The sequence below is a fragment of the Notothenia rossii genome (assembly GCF_949606895.1).
Source record: "Notothenia rossii genome assembly, chromosome: 6".
NCBI lineage: Eukaryota > Metazoa > Chordata > Actinopteri > Perciformes > Nototheniidae > Notothenia > Notothenia rossii.
Window position 1 is genome coordinate 16,808,195 of NC_136909.1, and position 21,191 is coordinate 16,829,385.

A 21,191-nucleotide genomic window follows, 5' to 3' on the forward strand; every position below is an offset into this window, starting at 1 on the left:
CTGCAAGCAACCCTTTGGCTGAATTCACTGCTCCCCTGTGGGCTTTAATAAGACACATTGCTTGTTGGGTGTAAAAGAAAGCAGATGGTAGAGAGAAAAGCTGTAATTGGCACACTGGAAGACTTTCTTTACATGCTCTCTACACTCACTGAACCTTTAAAGTTCCTGTGCAATTAGAAAAGACTAATTATCCAAATTAAACTCGAAGTGCAAACCCTGGTTCATGGAAACAATTAATCATTCACAAGCTAAAATATACATCAACTAGTAGACCATCACACACATAAGGAGAGCTGTTTGGCTATGCTTCCTCTATAGCAACTGTCTGTTTGTGGTGGATCCAGCCTGTTTTCCAGCTGATATCTGAGGAGGGGTCCAGGACCTGAGAGTCACTGGTGAGTGTTTAAATGCACTCGGAGATCTGCCCGAGCTCTGTGTGCGCACGCCGCTGTTCCCTCGGTGCCCTGAGACCTCATTCACCAGCCAAGACTCGAGCTGGCGCTTCAGTTCTTTATTAACCGCAGAAGCCGCCAAACACTGCCTTGGAAATCACTTTGAGCCTCATAAGGAAAAAGAAGGAAAGACGAGGGTGAAACCTAGTGACAGCAGAGTGATACAGAGTGACAGGCTGACAGAGGAGAGGCTCAGAGATAAAGGGGCTGATAAACCAGAGATAGTCAAGGTGTTTCTAGTGCTTCAACGTCACTATGGCCCATTCAGTGCAGCTGTCAACCACAGCTTCATCTACAGTGGTGATTTAAAAGGGGCCCTATTATGCCTTTTTGGGTTTTCCTTTTCCTATGGTGTTATTTATATATACAGGTATTTATATATATGTTTGTGTGCCTGTAAATGGTCTGCAGAGGCTAAGATCTCAGAGTTTCTCTCCCATACACTCCCCCCTACCTGAAACCCATTGGACTCTTTTGTTTACTTATGTAACATAGTGACATCACTATGTAACATTTGCACTGCTATTTGCTAGCACTCCAACACAAAAGTGATAAACTAAGGGGCAGGACATCACATATACATATATAATACCTTTAATCTATAGAATTACCAATTGTTTATGAACTCTAGAGGAGTAGCAGAACATGGAAATACTCAAATAAAAGAAAAACACTTAAAGTAAATATACTTAGTAACTTTCCACCACTAAGCATAAACACAAGAGCTACTGGCTGACGTTTATATCCCCTCTAACCCATTCCGTTTTATGACTGAGTTGGTTGAATGATGAGGGATACAAATAAACACTCTTAAGCATCACAAAAATATTTCAATCACAGACGACATGCAGAAACTAGTCATATGTATAAATGCGAGATTCTCCGTCCTCTGTGGTGTCTTTCAAGCCTCCCATGACTGGCACAGCTGGAAGCCGCTGCCTCATGTGGTTGGGCCAACTTCAGCAGAGAGCGACAGCTTAAGTCCCTGCAAATCCCAAGGCATCGGGCAACTCCAGTCTAATTTAAATCTTAGCCTTTTGACAGCTGGTTCTCAAGTAAGGCGCAAATAAAGAGAAGATGGAGAAAGCTAAACACACCTCATCATGTTGTTTCAGCAGTCAATTCCACACAGATGGGCTAGTGCTGGTTATACCAAACAAGTACACATATGAACACACACACAAGCCTACACACTTACAATAACAGACTGATTAACTTGCAGCTTTGTATTCAGCGCCAGCATTAGCATTTATTTTACAAACACAGAAAATACAAGCTATACTGAAACCAGTTCAGCTTTTTCCAGAACTTGATATCAGCTCTAGAACATGAGCTTCAACTAGTTAAATACAATAAAGAGCTAGTGAGTGGACCTTGAATAAATATGAAATATCACTTGTAAAAAGTCCTGCATAGACCCACTCATTCTTTGAATGAGTACAAGAATATATAGCCACAAGAGCAAAAGAGCAAAGAAGTCTAAATAGAGGCTTTGGTTGTGCTAAATTTAAAGAGCAGGGAGGAAACATGGCATAACAGTGTGAGTGAATAAGAAAGTGATATTCGCCTTTTCCTATAACAGTGTTAGAGCTCACCACACTTTACACTATGACAAAACATTATTTCAAGACTACCCCTCATCTTCTACACTCATAGAGGTGAACTAAACATGAAAGTTATAATGTGATTCAAGAGAAAGACTGGCTTAAATGTAGCAAAGTTTTGATAATGGTTAAATGATCTGCATAACAACAGAGTAACTAACTACGTGCATCGACTGCTCTTAAATATAGTAAGGGAAGGAATCACTTTATTGCAGTTGCCAGTTACTTTGGCATTAGGGCAGGGATATCTAGATACTTTCCAAGGTTTGACATAATGAATTGTGCTAATTTTAAAGCAAGCAACGATGTTTTCAAATCTACAATCAAAAAGCTCCTCAAAAATGCCATTGAAGCAGTTCCTGCAGTTCAAAAAGAACACTTTCATCAAGATCCCTGATGAGCCTGTCGGGTATGCTTTTCCCCATAATGAACACCTCGCTGCACATTATCCCTTACTTGTCTGGGAAAACCACACCAAGGTATGGTGTAACATTACTCAGTCCAGTGGGCTCAAAAACACCAACCACAGCTCAAAACTTGAACCATTGAACCACCTTAAGGTCAAAGTATAAAAGCATCAAACTGACACCACCTGTGGCTGTGATGGAATACAGATCTCAGCGTTGTTATCACAGGGCTTTTCATCGGAGGTGAGCCCTAAGCTGATCCACATACAGCATGTGGAGGAACAATCTGAGGCCATGCTGCAAAAGACAACCGGCCTTGGATGAGATCATGCCTTCAGGGGGAATGTAATAAGACGTGCAGCTGTGGTCTCAGCTCCGTCTCTGAGCTAGACACAGAAAACAACGAGACGTGTTGATAGTTATGAAGGGTGTGAGTAGAACCGGGGACAATTACTGTAAGAAATAAATAACAGAAACAACAGAGATGTTTTTGATAACGTGAGCTGTTGACATCACAGAAATACTGTACTGCGTGTAATAATACCTCAAAACAACACATTTAAAAGTTAACCCACAACTGAAGACATTCTCCATGCATGATTTCATGTGTTCCCAAAGGCTTTCACGTGAAGCCACTGTAATATTTCTCTGGTTTCTGGCCTGTTTCTATTTAGGAACATGTTTGCATTTGTAGGTTGAGTCCTGCATTAGGAGCCCTTGCAAACAGGGGAAATATATGAGATTAAATACTGTGAAACTAACTTGTTACAAAACTGAGTGTGAGAATTTGTAGAAAGAATGTTTAGTCGTTGACATTTGTGGAAATGAAATGTATGCATTAATAACATTAACTGTGAGGTTACACGAAGACATGCGTAAGCATCTGATACTCTACTCAAATCTCTCATTTGAGAAGCAGAAACCAATGAATTCTTGGCATTTCTGCTTAAAAAATGTAGAAACGATTAATCATTTAAATAATGTTACTAATCATACAATTGATTCTGATTTATATCTAAAGGATGAATTAGGATAAACCAAATGAAAAAAATAATGTATGCTCATTTAACATTATTGTCAAGTGCTTAGACTTTTAAAGATGTGCAGATACCTTGCGAAAGTAGTTATCTTATGTATTTGTGTAATCTTGCTATTGATATAATTTACAATATATTTTCCAGACATCGACAAACTTCAATTTGTCATGCTTTGGGACATGTTTACAAAGAGTTATTAAAGAACCACAGGCTTCGAAATCTTTCCTAACTGTATCTGAGGCTATAGAAATGAAAAAGTAAAGTAAGGATAGAATCAGGATCTTTTTCTATTTTCTTCTTAAGCTCTGCCTGTAGCGGGAGGTGGTGGTCGCGAGGTTTGAGTGGTGATAGAAAGGGAGGGCTGTATGTGAGGGGCCATAAAGAGAGACTCTAAATCTTTTGGCAAGAGAGGAATAGCAATAGCCAGACCTCCATCTGTGATTGATCAGCATGTTGGCTCACACAGCCTGTGTTTGTGTGTTGGTATATGTATGGGTGTGGGTGGTTGGGAGAGAGAGAGAGAAAGAGAGAGAGAGAGTGAGAGAGAGAGAGAGGGAGAGAGGGAGAGAGGGAGAGAGGGGGAGAGAGGGGGAGACGAAGGAGATATTTTGCCCACAAGATTTAAGCTAGGCGTGTACTGGGAGTTAAAAAAAGACTGGAAATAAAGGGCGCTTATTATTGTGGCAGGAAGGACTAATATCAGAATTAACAACAAGGATATCAAGTGTTACGTTACCTTTGCGTGTTTATTATCAAAGTTTCTGAATTATTGATCTACTAGCTACAACAGGTCTAGATGTCTTTTTAAACACAAGCCACCCAGTTTCCTGTTCGGACCCCTCACTTCCCTCCAAACTCTCTTTGATGTTCTGATGGAAGACTCTCTGAGCCCTTTGTGAATATTTAAACTGAGAGAGAAATGCTGAAGTCACTAAAGTAAAGTTGATGTCACGTTTTTAATTTTGAATGTGAGTAGAAAAGAAGATGTCGTATGAGCAAAGGTTTGAATAATAATACCTTTCTGGGAGAGAGTTGGATGAGAGTATGAAAACCGTTTGTCTGTTTAAGGGACCGCTAGCAGCCAGTTAGCTTAGCACAAAAGACTCAGGGGAAAACAGCTAGCCAAGAAATTGTCCGGCAAATTGTACATTTATGTAAAGGTGTTAATAAGTGAGCTTTAGAGGTGTTGTAAGGGCGATTTTGTTAAGTTTGCTTAAGTTTGGACAGAGCCATGCTATTTTTTTCCCCGTTTCTAGAATAAGAATCACAAATCCTCTATTCGTCCCACAGAAGGGAAATGTACAGTGTTACAGCAGCAAAGGGACAGTGCAGATGAAAGGCAAAAATAAAGTCAGTAAGCTAACACATTATATAAAGAGGCAAGAGCATATGTAATCAAATCAAATAAGTAGGCCTACAAATAAGTAGACAACCATGGTACAAAATACAAATATGTCTCATTAATTGCATCTATTGCACGTCTGTCCGTCCTTGGAGAGGGATCCCTCCCTTTATATATACAGTCTATGATCCCTCCTCTGTTGCTCTCCCTGAGGTTTCTCCCATTTTCCCCTTTGGGTTTCTTTGGAAGTCTTTCCTTATACGATGTGAGGGTCTAAGGACAGAGGGTGTCATATTGTCATACTGATATTTTGTACAAACTGTGAAGTCCACTGAGACAAATGTAACATGTGTGATATTGGGCTATATAAATAAACATTGATTGATTGATTGATTGATTGATTGATTGATTGATTGATTGATCAAGTAGTTACAGTGTGTGAGTGTGTGTGTATGTGTGTGTGCGTGCGTGTGCGTGTGTGTGTGTGTGTGTGTGTATGTGTGTGTGTGTGTGTGTGTGTGTGTGTGTGTGTATGTGTGTGTGTGTGTGTGTGTGTGTGTGTGTGTGTGTGTGTGTGTGTGTGTGTGTGTGTGTGTGTGTGTGTGTGTGTGTGTGTGTGTGTGTGTGTGTGAATGCGTGTTCTACTAACGATATAAATTCTGAACGAAAGGACCTGTCCCATCTTTAAGCTAAGCTAGGATAACAACCTGCTAGCTGTAGCCTTATATTCAACATAGAGAAGTGGTTAATGACAAGCAGTTCTACATTATATCAGAAATAAAATGAATACAAATTGATGATGGATAGATAAAGGCCAACCGTGCAGCCCCCTAACACATTGCTTTATAAGCCTGTAAAGTCAGGCCAGCTTGTCTAAATCAGTTTTTTCAATCCTCTCAGTTTTCACCCTATAAGTCCACGTTGCTCATTAAATAAATCCATGAATTCACTTCATACCATCAGAGTTATTCTTTGATAGAAGAAGAGTTAATGGAGGAGATGTCGGTCCTTTTTTTGCATTTATTAAAGCTTAACTACAGACCCCAATGCCTTCCCACCCTCCCTTTTCTCTCCTTCTTCGCTCCTTAGGCTCCCTCAAACTAAACCTGAGTCAGACAGTAGTAATAAATCACTTGTGGAGCCAGGGTCCAATCAACGCCTTAGCCCAATGGCGTGAGAAAGCATGTGGGCCTCCAGCAGCCTTGATAACACCTTGTCTGGGTATCAAACCCACTCCTTGCCACACAATGTGGGATGGCGGCACCTCGGCTCTGACTGACTCAGCTGGGAATGGCATGATCTCACCGGCTGTTTCAGTGTACTCAGAGGGCATCAATCTAGATTTCGAGGTCACTCTGACATCGACCACATGGCTTTGACCTTCAGAGAGTGTTACCTGTTAGACACAAGGTTCTTTACAAGTCGGTGACTCCATCAATCCACTGTACGATACGTTTTATCAAGACAGGTGTCAGATAGAGAAAATGGATGACATTTCTGCTTCAGACACACTCTGTGCCCCTGCTAGGTTTTAATGAAATCACTGGGTTTTTGTGGGGATTAACGGAGAGGTCAGTTGCAAATCACTTACTCTTGGCCACTGGACTGGCGCAATGAGTGGACATCTTTGAGGTTTAACTTGTGCACACAGTAAAGAGCGACATAAACAATGACGGGAAAGGTCGGCCTCCTACTGTGAGAGCCGCCCTCCCTGCCTCCAAGCTAGGGAGGTGCTAAGTATCCACCAGCTGCCAAAGACATTAAAACTCCAAAAATAGTCTTTTTTTTTAAACAAAATCCAACAACAGGTCTTTGCAATCCTTTCTCTGGAAGCAATCACAGCCAAGAGTGCTCTGTGCCAAATTACGATGCAGGTCCTTTATAAAAATCCCCGTCCAGGCTATGCAGCCTAAATTAAGCTAAAATATGCTGGCATGGTGCGTTAGTAATAAGTATAACAGCTTTTTAGTAATGGGGTAAAGGGGAAAGAATGTGAGAAGCCTGGTTTAACCTTACATCAGAGGTAAAGGCAATCCAACTAAAATAGAAACACCTTGACTCAACAGACAGGAGAGCTGGTGAGCATCTCCAACACTCCAATAACAAAGGATAGTATAAGCCCTCTCCCATGGTGTCTGTTTAAACAAACATAGTAATCATTGTTGCAGGAACCAAGCCAGACCATTGCAGCATAAACATTTATTTCACAAGGTGAAATGAAGGCAAACAAAGCAATATTGCCATTGTTTAATGAAGCTGCATGGCTTTCAATTCTGCTCTTAGGAAAGAAAAAAATGTGTTGGTATTTAACTTAAAGAGAAAGTGAATTATTCTTGTAGGGTTGTAAACAGAACCACATTGTAAGGGGTTCAGTCAACTGCCTCATTAAAGCTATTGTATGATGGTCTAATAAGATATTAACACAATATAGATTAAAGAATGGCTTAACAATCTTGTTAATGTGCAATAATTAAAACATGGTCGTGAAGAACACTGCCACATTTGTGATTTTTGCAAGCTAATGCGATGTATTGCACATTTGAAAGTTAATTTTCATCATGAGCTTCAACTGCAATTCCCATGGAAAACTGGCACAGCTCCTGCCATAAAGCAGCAAAGAAAGAAATATGTTGTTCATAAAAGAAAATTATTGTTCCTTTCAAAGAGCCCTTAGCCTGCAGTTTAAATGCCCATAATCAGTTTACTTTCTGAAAGCCACATGCCCGGCAAAGAAGAGTTTGTTCTTTGTGCTGATAGTTGCCAAGCTGCAGAAACCTCAGTGACTGATAGACACTCATCTTCCTACATAACAGAACACCAAAAATAGAGCTGATAGATTTCTTATAGGGGAGATATGGCTACACAGACAGGCCAAGTTCCTCCTTCCTCTGATAAGATGGGCGTCCCACACCCAATAACTGCGCCCGCTGAGTGGAAAAACATTCCATTTTCCCAGTTTGACTGACTAACACAGAAAGGAAATGGCCGATAAAGACATGAGTCAAATTAGCAAAGGAACTGGTACATAAGGGTTGAATCTTACCAGGATGTGTGTGAGGACAATCTTGATGAGTGGTGCTCCAGAGAGGTTGACTGATAGGGCGGGTGAAGGTTCCACTTTCAGAGAAATCAGATAGCTGGCTACTTGGATTTTATGATCCTTGAAATCAGACGCTTCGTTAATCCTAAAAGACGAGAGAAGAGGGTCAACGAATGTAAGAAAAAAAGGCAGCATGAAAAGAAGAAATAGAGGCAAAAATATGAGTCACTGATACAAATACAGAAGACAGAAAATATAAAGTCTGCTATCTCGGAAAACATTAATTATTACTTTGAGGTTGTATGGACAAAATGTCCTCACTTCTTAATTGTATCCTATTCAATATTAGTGTCAATTGTCATATCTAGCATATGAATCATCAAGCTAAAACATGTTTTGGGGCCACAGTGAGCTTTGACCACTTTATTCAGATCACCATTGAGTCTAAGTGGATGTTTGTGCCAAATATGATTAAAAAAACAACCCTTTCCTCTGGTATTCACATCAACATATTAGTGTTACACAAGGGTCCATAGCAGTAGCATTTAAGTGGGACTTTGATCATCTGTATATTTTATTAATCACACTGACAAGCAGCAGCGCCGCCTTAATAGTTTTTCAAAGCAATCTGATATGTGACATTGGGATCACACAAGCATCACCTCTCTAACATAAAACAGAGCGGGACATTCACACCCACGGAGAAGCCGGGCCACATTTAAAAATTAACATTCACATATTTCACATTTTGTACTTCAGCTTCTATGAAGTATATATTGGAAAACACAGATTGCTTAATCATTGTTATGTCACGTTTGGTCAAAACAATAAACGTTGCAGACGGAGGGGAACAAGCTGGTCCCGTGATGAGACAAAAACTGAGGGGGGGGGGGGGGGGCTGTGTAGAGCTAATAGCAGGGTGTATCAGTCAGTTGAGGTTGAGTGTTAAGATTAGAGATATGCAGGGGGACAGATAAGACTCTAGCCCCGGGCATCAGTGGTTCTGTGGTGCAGGAAGCAGGGGCGCCTTAGGACTTCATTCCCCACACAGGAAGTACAAAGAGTAAGACGTTTTTTTGTGTGTTGAATGGCTTGAAAGATGTTGTTTAGAATACATACCAAGATAAAACCCTGGCTTAAACCAAAAGTAGGAGTTGATTAACAAAAATGTTCAAGGCCGGTTTTTCTGACTTTGCACATTGGGTGTTTTTCGTCCTCTTACCTTGTCTTGACAGGGCTGATCTCTTTGTAATAGTTGTGCATGTTGTGGTAGAAGAGCCCAACAATGGTGGTTTGAGCTGCGGAAATGAAGACACAACATACAGAAGTTGAATGGCCTGTCCAGTGGGCTGGGAATGTGATGCAGGGCTGCTAAAATGCTCACAAAGGAGGGAAGTTTAATTAACGCCGCCTTGTCGCCACACGCTAGCACCGGCAGGCTAATAGGACAGGCGTAGACTCGCACAAGGGTGAAAGGGAAGGGCCGCAAACTAAGTGGATGTTGGGAAATCAGATGAAACCTCTACATGACTTCACCAGGAGAGCAGGAGGTCCGGCTCCCTCTCCCCTAATCTGAGCTATCGTGCAACTTGGTCCCATTTCAATACTGTAAGATAAACAATGAAATTGGAGGAAATCCTTAATGTTTCTGTTCCTCCTTTCAAAGGCCCTCTACCCGGGCCCCGCTTACTGTGACAACAAGAGTTTGCTGAAGTCAAACACATGTGCGGTGTACATGCTGCGGGAGAGTTTTAACCTTCCAAAAGATTATTACGACAGAATGCCCCCCAGAAAGTCCCACAAGAGATCTCAAGGTGCCACTTCAACTCTCTTGGGGAAAAGAGAGAATCAGGAAAAATATAATAAAGTATCCAAATACACAAATGTGTAGCATGCTCTGGACCTAATTAGGATATAAAATCTCCCTTTAGAGCATTTCATACAGCCAGGTATTCAGAACTATGAGTTTATTTGGACTTGGCTCCAAAATGTGTCAAGCAATAACATATATTCCATTATCATTGTATTGAATTACAAAAGTAGTTTTATTCCAGTGATTGTATGCTAATTGGCCACGAAGTGCATGTAGCGGCCAGGTGGAGCCAAGGGAATCCAACCTGAACACAAAGTCAAATAGTTTTGCGCTCCGTAATTACTGCTCTCCCTCACTCCGCTTTGTGAGTCCATTCTTTTTAATGACAGAGAAAAGTGGAGAAAAAGTGCTCTCTTTCTCTCTCTTTTTTTCAGTTCGGATTAAAAGGGTAACTGCCAACATTAAAGTCATAGCTGGATTCCTACAGTGCACCATAAAGGCACACAAAGCTCTCATGGCACTCCTGTCCCACACTATATGCTGTGTTAGCAGTCTTAAATCTTGGTATAATAAATTACTGGAAAACAACAAGAGCCGCCCAGCTGGACAATTTTCTCTTGGCAGAATCAGACCAAGACTAATGTGCGGTATTCACACCCAACCTAGATAAGCTTCTACTTTTTATAGATTCCTCGAAGCCCAGGACTGCATCACTCAAGACATGCAACTGAACATCTTTTTGTAATATTTGCACTTACACTGCATGGTAAAAGCCTCCCCAGGCACGGAGATGTAACTCTTGCCCAGTTTGGGGAAGCGGTAATGTTGCAGGTTGTAGTTCTGTGAGAATTTCATCAGAGAGTAATCTGTGGGGGTCAGAGGTGGGAAAAATTAAAGCTGTTGAGAAAAACAGACCGTGAGGCAAGCGACAAGACACATGTGGTTTATCAGGAGTGGATAAAAGATGCACACCCTTGAGAAAATCCACAAGCAAGCTTAGTGGCAAACTAAATATTATGTCAAAAAAAAGACCCACATGCAAAGTCCAGGGGTTGTACATCTGCTTTTCAGACCCGCATTTGTTCTCTGAATAAGAAAACGAATGATGTCAGCTGGACGTTCCCTGTCCTTCTACAACAAACTACAAGCACTGAGTCACCCTATGGAGGGCTGACAGCATACTGACCTGCAATAAAGGATTGTCCACCCAGGGAGATCAGAGCGTTGGATCTGGGCTCCAGGTTAGTCACCATGTGTTCCATCACTCTGTCCACGGTCTCGATCAGACCGCTGACCACAGGGATGGACTGCTGCTTCAAAACAGAAAACTGTCCACAATTAATTCAATCGCTGCTTTCAATGTCCAGCTTTGCTTATAGCTAACCTGTGGTCACATCTTTAGAATGTTTTTATTCTCTAAAGTGTGTAGTGAGTGACTATAAAGGGAGCTTTCAAAGTCTACAAAAATAACAATAACTCATTTGTTACAAATGGGGGTCTGTGAAAAATGGTGGCAGTTAAGGAATTATGAAAGTAAGCTATTGATTGCATTATGGCAAATGCAGAATCCAATGTTTTTAGGGCTAAAATTCATGACACCGCTGGCATTGGTGCCAATTTTAGCCTCGATTTCGCTGCTATTTAAAGTTTCTTGTGTGTACCACAGCTTTATGGGAGTGCAATATAACGCTGGGGTACCCCCTTAATAAAAAACAATTAACTTAGGAGAAAACTATTTAGAAAACCAAATATAGGGTAAACCAGCTACCTCTGCAGCTATAAATCACATTGGAACTGCATGGTAACATGTTTAAACCTAAGCTTACGTCACAATTGGACTTATTTGTAATCAATTGGGTTAAACCAAGTACTGTAAATTAACAGCCATTTATCAACTCGAGCACAAAGCAATATCTTCTCACACATTAAGCAGATGAGGACTTTCTTCAAATCTATCTAGTGTCCAAGTTTTGCGTTCTCATGCGTGAACATCTGTTTCAGCTTGTTCCTACAAAAACAAGCATGCTTTTTTCTGAGCACTCAATGTGCTAAAACCACACATTTGCTCAGAATGTCTTTCCTCTGGCAACATTGTGTTTGGATATAAGTACCCTGAGATTTGGCCAGGATGAGTTTAAAGTGCAGCACAGGAGGTTGCACATTTAGATTCAAAGCATTATGTTGTGGAGCACTTCATGTCAGCAGTGTGTCTTCTACAATTTGCTCCAGCGTATTTGCCTACACAATGTATTCCTTTGTGGGTACATTGCCAGGTAATGTTATTGCTGCTGGCATCACAAAATATGCAGTGTTAAAAACTCAAACTCATGGATATATTAAGTGCTGTGGATTATAGTATTTATAAATTGCATATGTTACATTATGTCATGTTTAAACATTGCACAACAACAGTGTGAACTCATTTACCTCTGGCAGCCCTGGAGAGGACAGCACTTCTTCCACACTTTTGAGAAAAGCCTGGTGGAAGAAAATGGACATCACGGAACTGTTGCATCATTACGCACATGGGTGGGTTTTGGGTATGTGTGTGAACTGGTTTTTTCAAGTGTAACACTTGTGTGTGTGTGTGCATGTGTTGGACTGTGTTTCAAGACCTGTGTGAGGTTGTGGGCAGTGTTGTAAGGGATGGTCATATTGGGCAGCGCGGTTAGGAAGCCCAACACTGGCAAGGACTCCGGGTCTTGGGAGCTTTGGTCCTCCTTGTGTTGACGGCTGACGACAGGAGGACTCACTTCAGTGGATCTCTGGGGAGACAACACGTCAGCCATCAAATGAAGTTTACTATCAGGAGGCAGTTTCCGAAGGAGCGCCATGTTCCAACATACACAGGATGTTTTGTGACTGATAGCCAAGGTTTGGGAAAATACTCTTTGGACAAGAGATTCAGTGTTGCTCTTTTCCAGGCTAGTGCCCTACAGGGAGCCATTTTGTACATGGTGATGAGCATCTGTCTCCACTTTCTTCTCTTTCTTTATCCGTTTTCTACCTCCAAAGCCCTTTAATAAACAGGACGGATATACTCACATGTGTTCTCAATATCCTTGTTTCCAGCTCCTCTTTCTTGAATAGGAAACAACAGCTCAATAAGAAATTAACTGTTAGCATTGTGTTAAATTGGGCTCTAAAACTGTGTGCAAATTTAACATACTGTTTCTTTGTGGACACTGTATTTATAAATACGTTATCATAAATGTAGTTTATACAACCACATTTACATATAAAGACATCAAGATATCATTGTTTTTGTTAATCAGAAAGCCTTGCAAAGTTGACAAACTTACAACTGTTGGTGCAGATGAAGTGACTTCTTCGGAGACCTTGGGTGTTGTGGCAGAAACCAAGGCCTGGCCTAGAAAAGACAAAACAAAGAGCTTTATAAAGTAGCATTGCACTGGTTCCCTCGAAGGAAAGGCAACAGAAGTTTTCAATTGAATCTTGCTTTTTTTCCAGAAAATACCCCCTTTTTAAAAAAAATGCACACTACCTTTGTGATCAATAAGCATAAACACAATGGCAATAAATAAAAAGTTCTTAGCTGTTAAACAAACTAAACCAAGTTGGCATAATCCAATGTCATCATCACTACGCCAAGGTAAAGGCGCTTTTGTAACTGCAACACGTCAAAGCTTCAATTCACCAGTGGGGTATTCATCGGTATTCAATGTCGATTTTATGCCATAAAATCTATTAATCTTATGTTTACCACAAACCTTGTTTATGGCATCTAACTTAAACCCTGACTTCAAGACCATGGAACCGGCAAATATGCTAACCTACTTCTTGGTTTGAGTACTCATTCCAGCAGCAATCTATGACATGGTCTAAGGAACCACACTAGTGGCATGTTTACATTGTGTTTTCCAGATTGGATATCCCCATTTAAGTAGCATCTTATTAGATCCTTAGTTGAACCTGAGCAGGCTTCGCCTCTGTAATGTAGCTGGGTTTAATCCCAACCCAGCCTACAGTTTATGTGGCCACAGCATGCCCAGTCATAAAATGAAATAAATTACAATGTACAACAACAATCAAGCACATAATACTCCGACTGACAAGACTAAGATGCATTTTAGGTATTTTCTGTCATTTTATAAAAACAGCCCTAACTAGCCACCTGAAAAGGCCATATACGGAAGTACATTGTCCGAACAATTCCTGTTCTTCTTTGGCTCAATGCAAGATTTTATATGTGTGCTCTGCAGGAGTAAACATATTTTTCTGTAACCATAACAGTCAGGCTCTTTGCGTCTGGTAATGGTCTGTGGAATATATTGCTTTTGGTAACGACTTCGGAGAAGAAACCAAGGCAGTGCGCATTTTATGTTTCATGCAGTGTGAGCAGTTGAAGCTCCAAGAGTGCATAGTAATAGTGTAGTTTCATATTTTTTGTGTCCTTCACAACAAAAGGTCATTCAGAAAACTAACAAAGAATGGACATTGTATCGGACTTTGAACATTTCTCAGAATACCCTGAAAAGTGGCAATAAACATCATCACATAGTCTAATTATATTATTTATAAATTCTAATGAATGTCAACTGGTTGTTGGCACTCTACTGACCAAAGGAGGTAAACAACAAGATAACCAAAATACTCAAGAGTGTCTTAGCATGTTAAACCTTGTCACATTAAATCATAATGATCTGCCCCCTGCGACCCAACGTGCTTCTGCACTCTGTTAAATACTTATAAGGCAGAACTATGTGAGCCATGGCACTTATACAGTGCAAGGTCATGCAAATGTTTTGATTGAGAAGAGCCATTTGACGGGGGCTGGGGGGAATTTGTATAGTTTCATATCTGGTTGTCATGCATGACTTCTGAGGATGGAATTTCGTGAGGACAAGGACGGAAATTGCTTTTTAACCCCTGTTTCCTCAGATCCAGAGTCACGAGGGAAAACATATTATAATAGATAGGCCATGTCCAAGAGAGAGATTAAAATACTTTCCAGTAAAGCCAATCGTCCTACCTGTGGCTGCACCGTAGTAGAGGGAGATCTCACCAGGAGGCAGTGCTCTTTCCCAGATGACAAACTCATCGAAGGCACCAGTTACATAGTGACCATATGCTCTGTCGTTGCCTGTTCCAATGACAAGGTCAGGGTAGGGGTCTCCATAGTTATCGGAGACACTGCCATTTGGGTCACCAGCAGTAAAGGTCCCATTGGTGAAGACCTTCAGGCCATCCTTTACTGTCCATGTGAAGAGAATGTGGGTCCAGTAAGGTCCTAAAAAAGGAAAAATACAGCAATGTAAGTTTTAAATCTGCACTGTAAATGTTAATGCTATGTAAGTATGGCTGATTAGAGGAAAGTAAAGAAAATGGGGTATGATCAAAAGCTGAGCAGGACACAGGAATGCACGTTTTAATATTCTACCCAGTCTCACGGCATTTCGTGTTATAGTCACGAGATTAATTTAATCTATTGATTCGTGTCCACCAACATGATTTTCGCATTTCTTTCGTGTTACACAGAACGATTTTAAAAGCAATGTATTTCTATTGGCAGTATGTTTCGTGCCTGCACCACGTCTTTTTGTCCCGTCGGGTCTTAGAATACCAGAAGCTGTGTGTTTCATAAAAATATTTTCTTTCTCAATATCTTACACTACGCCTAACCCTATCCCTTTTATTTAAAATTGTATAATGTCGGAGTTGTTTTGCCGTCCGCGAGGAAAAGAAATGGGGCTCAGAGACTCAGAATACTGAATTCTGTATTTTTTGTCATCTTTTTTTCCTTCTAATTTGTTATTATTTGGTGCAGGCACAAAACATACTAGGTAGGCTACCAATATAAATACATTGCTTCTAAAATCGTTCTGTGTCAGAATACTGAAATCTGTATTTTTTTAAATCTGTTTTCCTTCTAATCTGTTATTATTTACATTGCTTTTAAAATCATTCTGTGTGACACGAAAAAAAAAAATCGAAATCGTGTTTGGTGAACACGAATCAATAATTTCGTGACTATAACACGAAATGCCGTGAGACTGTGTTGCAATATTATATGGCTTTACATCTTAAATATGGGTGGCATGGAAATGTACTAACTTATTCAGAAACCCAAATATATTGTGATAACTGTCATGTATCATCAAGAATAACAGCAAATCCTAACAGAAGCTGGAAGCAGAACTAAACTACAATTTGGTAGAAACAGACCAAAGTAGCCTTCAGCCATGCTAGCAAGTGTCAGCATGCTATCATGCTCCAATGAATTGCATACATGCTAAGGTTTAGCATGCTGTTTGCCTGTTCACTAGCTTAGTTCAGAATGTTAGCATGCTACCATTTGCTCAACAAATCTTTTAAATCGTCCTGAAAAAAGTTAGCTAATTTTAAATTACTGAAAATGCTAATTGCTAAAAAACTGGGACTGACTTAACATTTTAGCTCACAGGCTCTCTCCATTACATTTTACACTACAAAGAACTTACTTGCCCTTGCATCTCTGAACTGAATTGACAATGAGTTGAGTCCCATTAGACAACACATGTGAAAACACTTCCACCAGAGGAGCAAAACAGCCAAAACCACATCTCAGTTGTGGTTAGAATATAAACCATATGTGCCAAAGACCACCCCCGCTTAAATGTTAACTCTCTCTTTCACTTCTGTGTGCTAGAGATTTACAGTAACATTTAACATGGATAGCCTTTAGTGTTCTAATTAAAGTAAAGGCATGAAGTATTAGAATCATAATGTACCTAAAATACAAAAGAAACCTATGTACTAATTTACATAACCAACTATTCAGTATAATATAGTACATTAGGTATATTGTATTATAATTATTGATGCATTATGAGTATTTATGACTTGCATTTAGTACTGCCCATTTATAAATACTGCTGTATATAAATACTTGCTTGTGAATTTCACCAAGGGATAGATAACTTTTTATCTTACACTGTAATAATACACTAAAAACTTGTTGGACATTCAATTGTTTATTTTATAAATCTTCTATCGGGATAGATGATTAAACTAAAAGGAAATTATATTTCTGTAAAGTAAAGTAACTTAATATTGTATTTAAAATGTTCTTAGTATTGTCCACGACCACAGGGCACACTCTTTTAGGTAGATCATAAAGGACAAAGCATGTACTCCTATGTATTTCAAAGGCTTGTTCGCTGATGTAAATTGACAAAGAAAGAGGTGGATAGAGGCTACTCAGTATACCTGCATATACTCTCCACTCCACCACTTCTGAAAGCTTTTCTTCACACTTCAGGGAACACTGATAAATGTCCTGAAACATGGACATGTCACATTGTATGAGAACCAGATGACCCCTGTAACTGAATGCTTAAACCCTTAATTGAGTTATGATGCTTTGGACACAACCTTGGGTAATTGCAGCAAAAACAAAGATGAGAGAAGTCATTTGAGAACCAAATCCTGGCATGTAAAAGTTTAACTTAACGTTAAGCCTCATATGTTTTTTCCCCATTTTGTCAAAATAGATTAACCAGATCATTTCATTTTTTAAATTTGTATTTTCAGAATTCAAAGTATTAGTCACACTCTGATTGTTGTTTCTAAATGTTATCTGACCTGACGTTTACTCACCACAAAACGTTATTGTATTTACAGTAAGAAGGACATGACAGCATCTTATTTCACGTCCATATTAATTGTATGTTTTGTGATATAGCAAAAGATTTATGAAATGTACCCTTGACTTGCCAAATCAACTGCCAGCAAATACATCTGGTTTCAGTTGACCAAACCATGAATGCAACAATTTATGGTTGAAGAAACAAATATAAGTATTTTAGAGAACAAATACTTTTCTAATGGATGCCTATGGGAAATATAGCTTTGTGCGATACAAAAAATGTATCCACAGTACCTGGAACTTTGATCTTGACCTTCCATCGGTGGTTGTTCGCCCGAGTGTAAAACTCCACGTATCCTCCAAAGTGATTGGTGTAGACCGAGAAGCCATTAGAGATAACTTTCCCCCCAGACGCTACAGCAAAACGGGACTCATACTCAAGGTTTTTCCAGAAAAAGGAGAAGGTAATCCCTAGAGAGAATTAAGAATAATCATGATCAATACCTTAGAGTGCTCAAAAATGCGCTGAAAATAAATTGTTTTGCGAAAGTATCATGTGCGTAGATAACAGTGCACTCACCCTCAGGACCACACCAAGAAGGGTCACTGATACAAGAGTTCTGGTATTTTCCAAAGTGGAGAAACGTACCACCATTATCTCCATTTAGAAATATGCCCTTATTGACCATTCCTTCAACAATGTCTGCAGCAGAGCACAAATGAAGGACATTATTTTTGCTTGAAAGTTACGAGCAGTGTCTGCTAGCCAGGGTTTCTACTTGATTGCCAAAAGGTTCCAGATGTTAAGTTGTATGTTCATCCAACAAATCAAATTATACAAAGTCCTTTTATGGTCAACTAATCATAAATTGCTTTTATGCAAATAATGAACATGAGGGTTTTATGGCTTTCTGGGTAATAATACAAAGTCTTATTGTTAATAATATATAATATGTTGCAACTCTGGTTTACCAAAGCTTATGAACAATGACAAATAATTAAAAGGCCAATCATATCTAATGTCATGCTGCACGGACAAAACACAGAACAAGGTGAAATGTGTGAAACGCTGTGTAGATGCAGAGAGAACAACAGGGAGTGGGTGGGTGGTGCACAAATGAATTTCAGAGAGTGGAAAGTGATTGATCCTCACCTACTGTTGCAGAAATGTTAGTGTAGGCAGAGTCATTGGTATACACATAGGAAGAGTTATGGGAGGAGGGGAGCACAGTGTGGTTGTGGATTCTGAGAGCTGGACAAAGACAACGGAGAGAAACAGTGATTCACACCTAGACAGACACATAACAGAAGACAGTGAGAGGAGGACAGCAGGAGGGACGTGGTGCGCAGGTATAAGACGGAGTGATGCTGAGCTGAGTGCACAGTGGCAAAGAGGTTTGGCTCTTGTCCTCTTTACTTGAGGACTTTCCTTAACTCAGTGTGACTCCACACATCAAACTCAAGTCTATACCTGATCCCTCTACAACTTTAACATTTTTTATGAAAACTTGCAATGACTTTAGTGACAACAAGGCTGCAAACTCAATACATGTGGAAGAATGTGTAGCTCTTGTGCAGATCTATCCCCTACATTTTGCAGTTAAGTATAGCAGCACTGCAAATAATAATACTCAACACGCCAGGTATTTTGTTCTATAATAATAAAGCTGCCATACAATATAAACACTCTGAACACACACTAAAAAAAGCATAATGGATTTGGCTGGAAGGTAGGTGGAGAAAAACAGCTCAGACCATGCAGAGTGCAAGACATTTAGGTGTTGCATTCCCACAAGTATACACCGTCTGTTTATGTATGCACATACTTATGTTACTTCCGTTAACATAACCTGGTCTGTTTCCAATCTTGTCCCACAGCTCATGGATTCCGTCCACAGCATCGAGAGGCCAATAATGAGAAGCCGTGGCCAACACCTGCAGGCCTGCACGGAGAGCACACGTGTAAACAAGCATCCAGAAAGGGCTTTCCCCCAATCAAGCTCTGTCCCATTACTCAAAATCTATTTTCCTGGCATTCCATTTTGGAGTTTGGGGGGGATTAAAAGATTGATAATAATGAACCCAACAGCTGTAAAAGATATGTGACAGTACTCTGTTAATGAGTAGGGCAGTGAACAAATCAAAAACATTCCCATTGGCAGTGAGCAGAAAGTAAAAACATGTACAGTGTGTATTTCTGTTTCAATAGCTGTACAATGTCACCTTATTTCAACTTGGAAAGTTAAAACAGTATGGAAAAAGATAATCAATCACACCATCACTCATACAGAATGAATTACTACCTGGATGCTTCACAGGTAGAATCACTTGAGCATAAACCTGTAAAGAAATCAGATGTACTTTTAAAGTTGGCTATACAACAATGACAGCCCTAATGTATTTCATATTCAACAAGACAATACAATTATTTGTATCTCCCGAATTATCACAAAGTATGCCATAAAATACAAAGGAGCTTCACTTTGGAATACCAGTCAATCATTGTCAGTATACACTTAATATGAAGAAACACCGGGGCTCAGTATGTCTTTTGGTATTTGTTTATGAATGTAAGATTGTTATATTTATGAATATATTACTGTTAATTCATTGTTTACCTTTATTTCTTTACCTCATAGTGCTAAGATAAAAACTATCTACAGCATTAGGATGAATTGAAACCTCTTTAGGACAGGTTTTACAGTAAGCCTATCCTGCTTTTTATAGTTTGTCTTGATAAAAATACTACACTGAAATAAGCATAATATTAAAGGATTTAGTCAACATGCATTGTATGTGTTTAATTGCTTACCTTAATAAAGGAGAGAAAAGATGTAAAAAGATGAATTCGCACAGATAATTCCATAGCTTTTGAAAAATGTGTTATAAATCTACAGTCTTTAAAAAGATAAAAGTTAACAACAACCACTGTTAAATCCCCAAATAAAGATGATTCCGGGAGGAGTCAATCATTATTCCAAGATGTGAAAAACTTCTGATCAGTCCATGTGTCCAAACTTAGAAGTATAGATACATAACAAAAACAGCAGTATAATAAAAAAGATATTATATTCAGTGTTCTGGCATGAGGCAAAACAACTTTAGAAGCTTTCCTTTCATGATAGAAAATGTAACACCCTGTTCCTCTTCCAAGCAAAACCGTAATCCGTGATCTTTATCCCTACAGTGAACTACTTTGAGAGTTTCTGTGGCTGATCTGGATATGGCAAGGAGCGGAGAAGCTCCGGACTGGCTTGTTGTACTGAACGTGGGAATTGCAAAGCGTGATGTAATTGTTCGATCTTCTGAGGAGGGGCGCTGGAACAGTGCGCAAATGGCCTTACTTGTGCGTAATTGGATATTTCGCGGGGAATCAATGAGATCAGGATTCGCACTGTGCGATACAAATTCTGTTTGGGTTAAGAAAAAAAAACGTATTCATATTTGGTCTTGTGACTAGGATATTTAGGACGTTATAGGACAACACCCAAAAACAGAACCAGTCATCGAGGGAGAAATAATATCCGCGAAAGACATTTTAACTTTGTTTGAGTGACCTGAAGGGTTTGGTGAATCACATTTCAACTAGTCAAATATGTATTCATTAACATAATGTATACTTACAATATATTAACCTGCACAAAAATCAAGAGGATTCCAAAGGGTTAAATGAGATTTCAGTCATACTTCGTCTTTTTTGAATTAGTTACTTTTTGTTTGTGAAATGCTCAGTTTGGAGGGTACCTTTTGGAGGACATCCACAGGTGGGGGAGTAATCTTTACCACCAGTCACTCAACTTTCATACATATCAAGGTAAACAGCACCACCGTGTGGCTGAAGGACAACAATTTAAGTAACCACCCAGCTCTGCTTATCAATTATGTATTATAATCCTTCTCGTAAAACT

At 39.6% G+C, this 21,191-nt stretch overlaps 1 protein-coding gene across 6 annotated transcripts in view; it reads right to left on the bottom strand.

Annotated features, from left to right (window-relative positions):
- Positions 1–20,556, bottom strand: part of adgrd1 (adhesion G protein-coupled receptor D1) — a 30,225-nt gene extending 9,669 nt beyond the window's left edge. The window contains exons 1-14 of one of the 6 annotated variants that reach the window (XM_079688431.1): positions 20,096–20,556; positions 19,587–19,623; positions 19,110–19,226; positions 18,437–18,535; positions 17,864–17,986; positions 17,578–17,754; positions 14,689–14,946; positions 12,998–13,065; positions 12,311–12,460; positions 12,123–12,173; positions 10,882–11,005; positions 10,454–10,561; positions 9,105–9,180; positions 7,886–8,027 (exon numbers count right to left, since the gene is read on the bottom strand). In XM_079688431.1, the coding sequence (XP_079544557.1) occupies positions 7,886–8,027; positions 9,105–9,180; positions 10,454–10,561; positions 10,882–11,005; positions 12,123–12,173; positions 12,311–12,460; positions 12,998–13,065; positions 14,689–14,946; positions 17,578–17,754; positions 17,864–17,986; positions 18,437–18,535; positions 19,110–19,226; positions 19,587–19,623; positions 20,096–20,149 (1,584 nt within the window). In that variant the 5' untranslated portion in view covers positions 20,150–20,556. Of the gene's footprint in view, positions 1–7,885; positions 8,028–9,104; positions 9,181–10,453; positions 10,562–10,881; positions 11,024–12,122; positions 12,174–12,310; positions 12,461–12,997; positions 13,066–14,688; positions 14,947–17,577; positions 17,755–17,863; positions 17,987–18,436; positions 18,536–19,109; positions 19,227–19,586; positions 19,624–20,095 lie in introns of all 6 variants that reach the window. The other 5 variants (XM_079688429.1, XM_079688430.1, XM_079688433.1 and 2 more) reach the window with 5 other exon arrangements.
- Between the last annotated feature and the right edge of the window lie 635 nt (positions 20,557–21,191).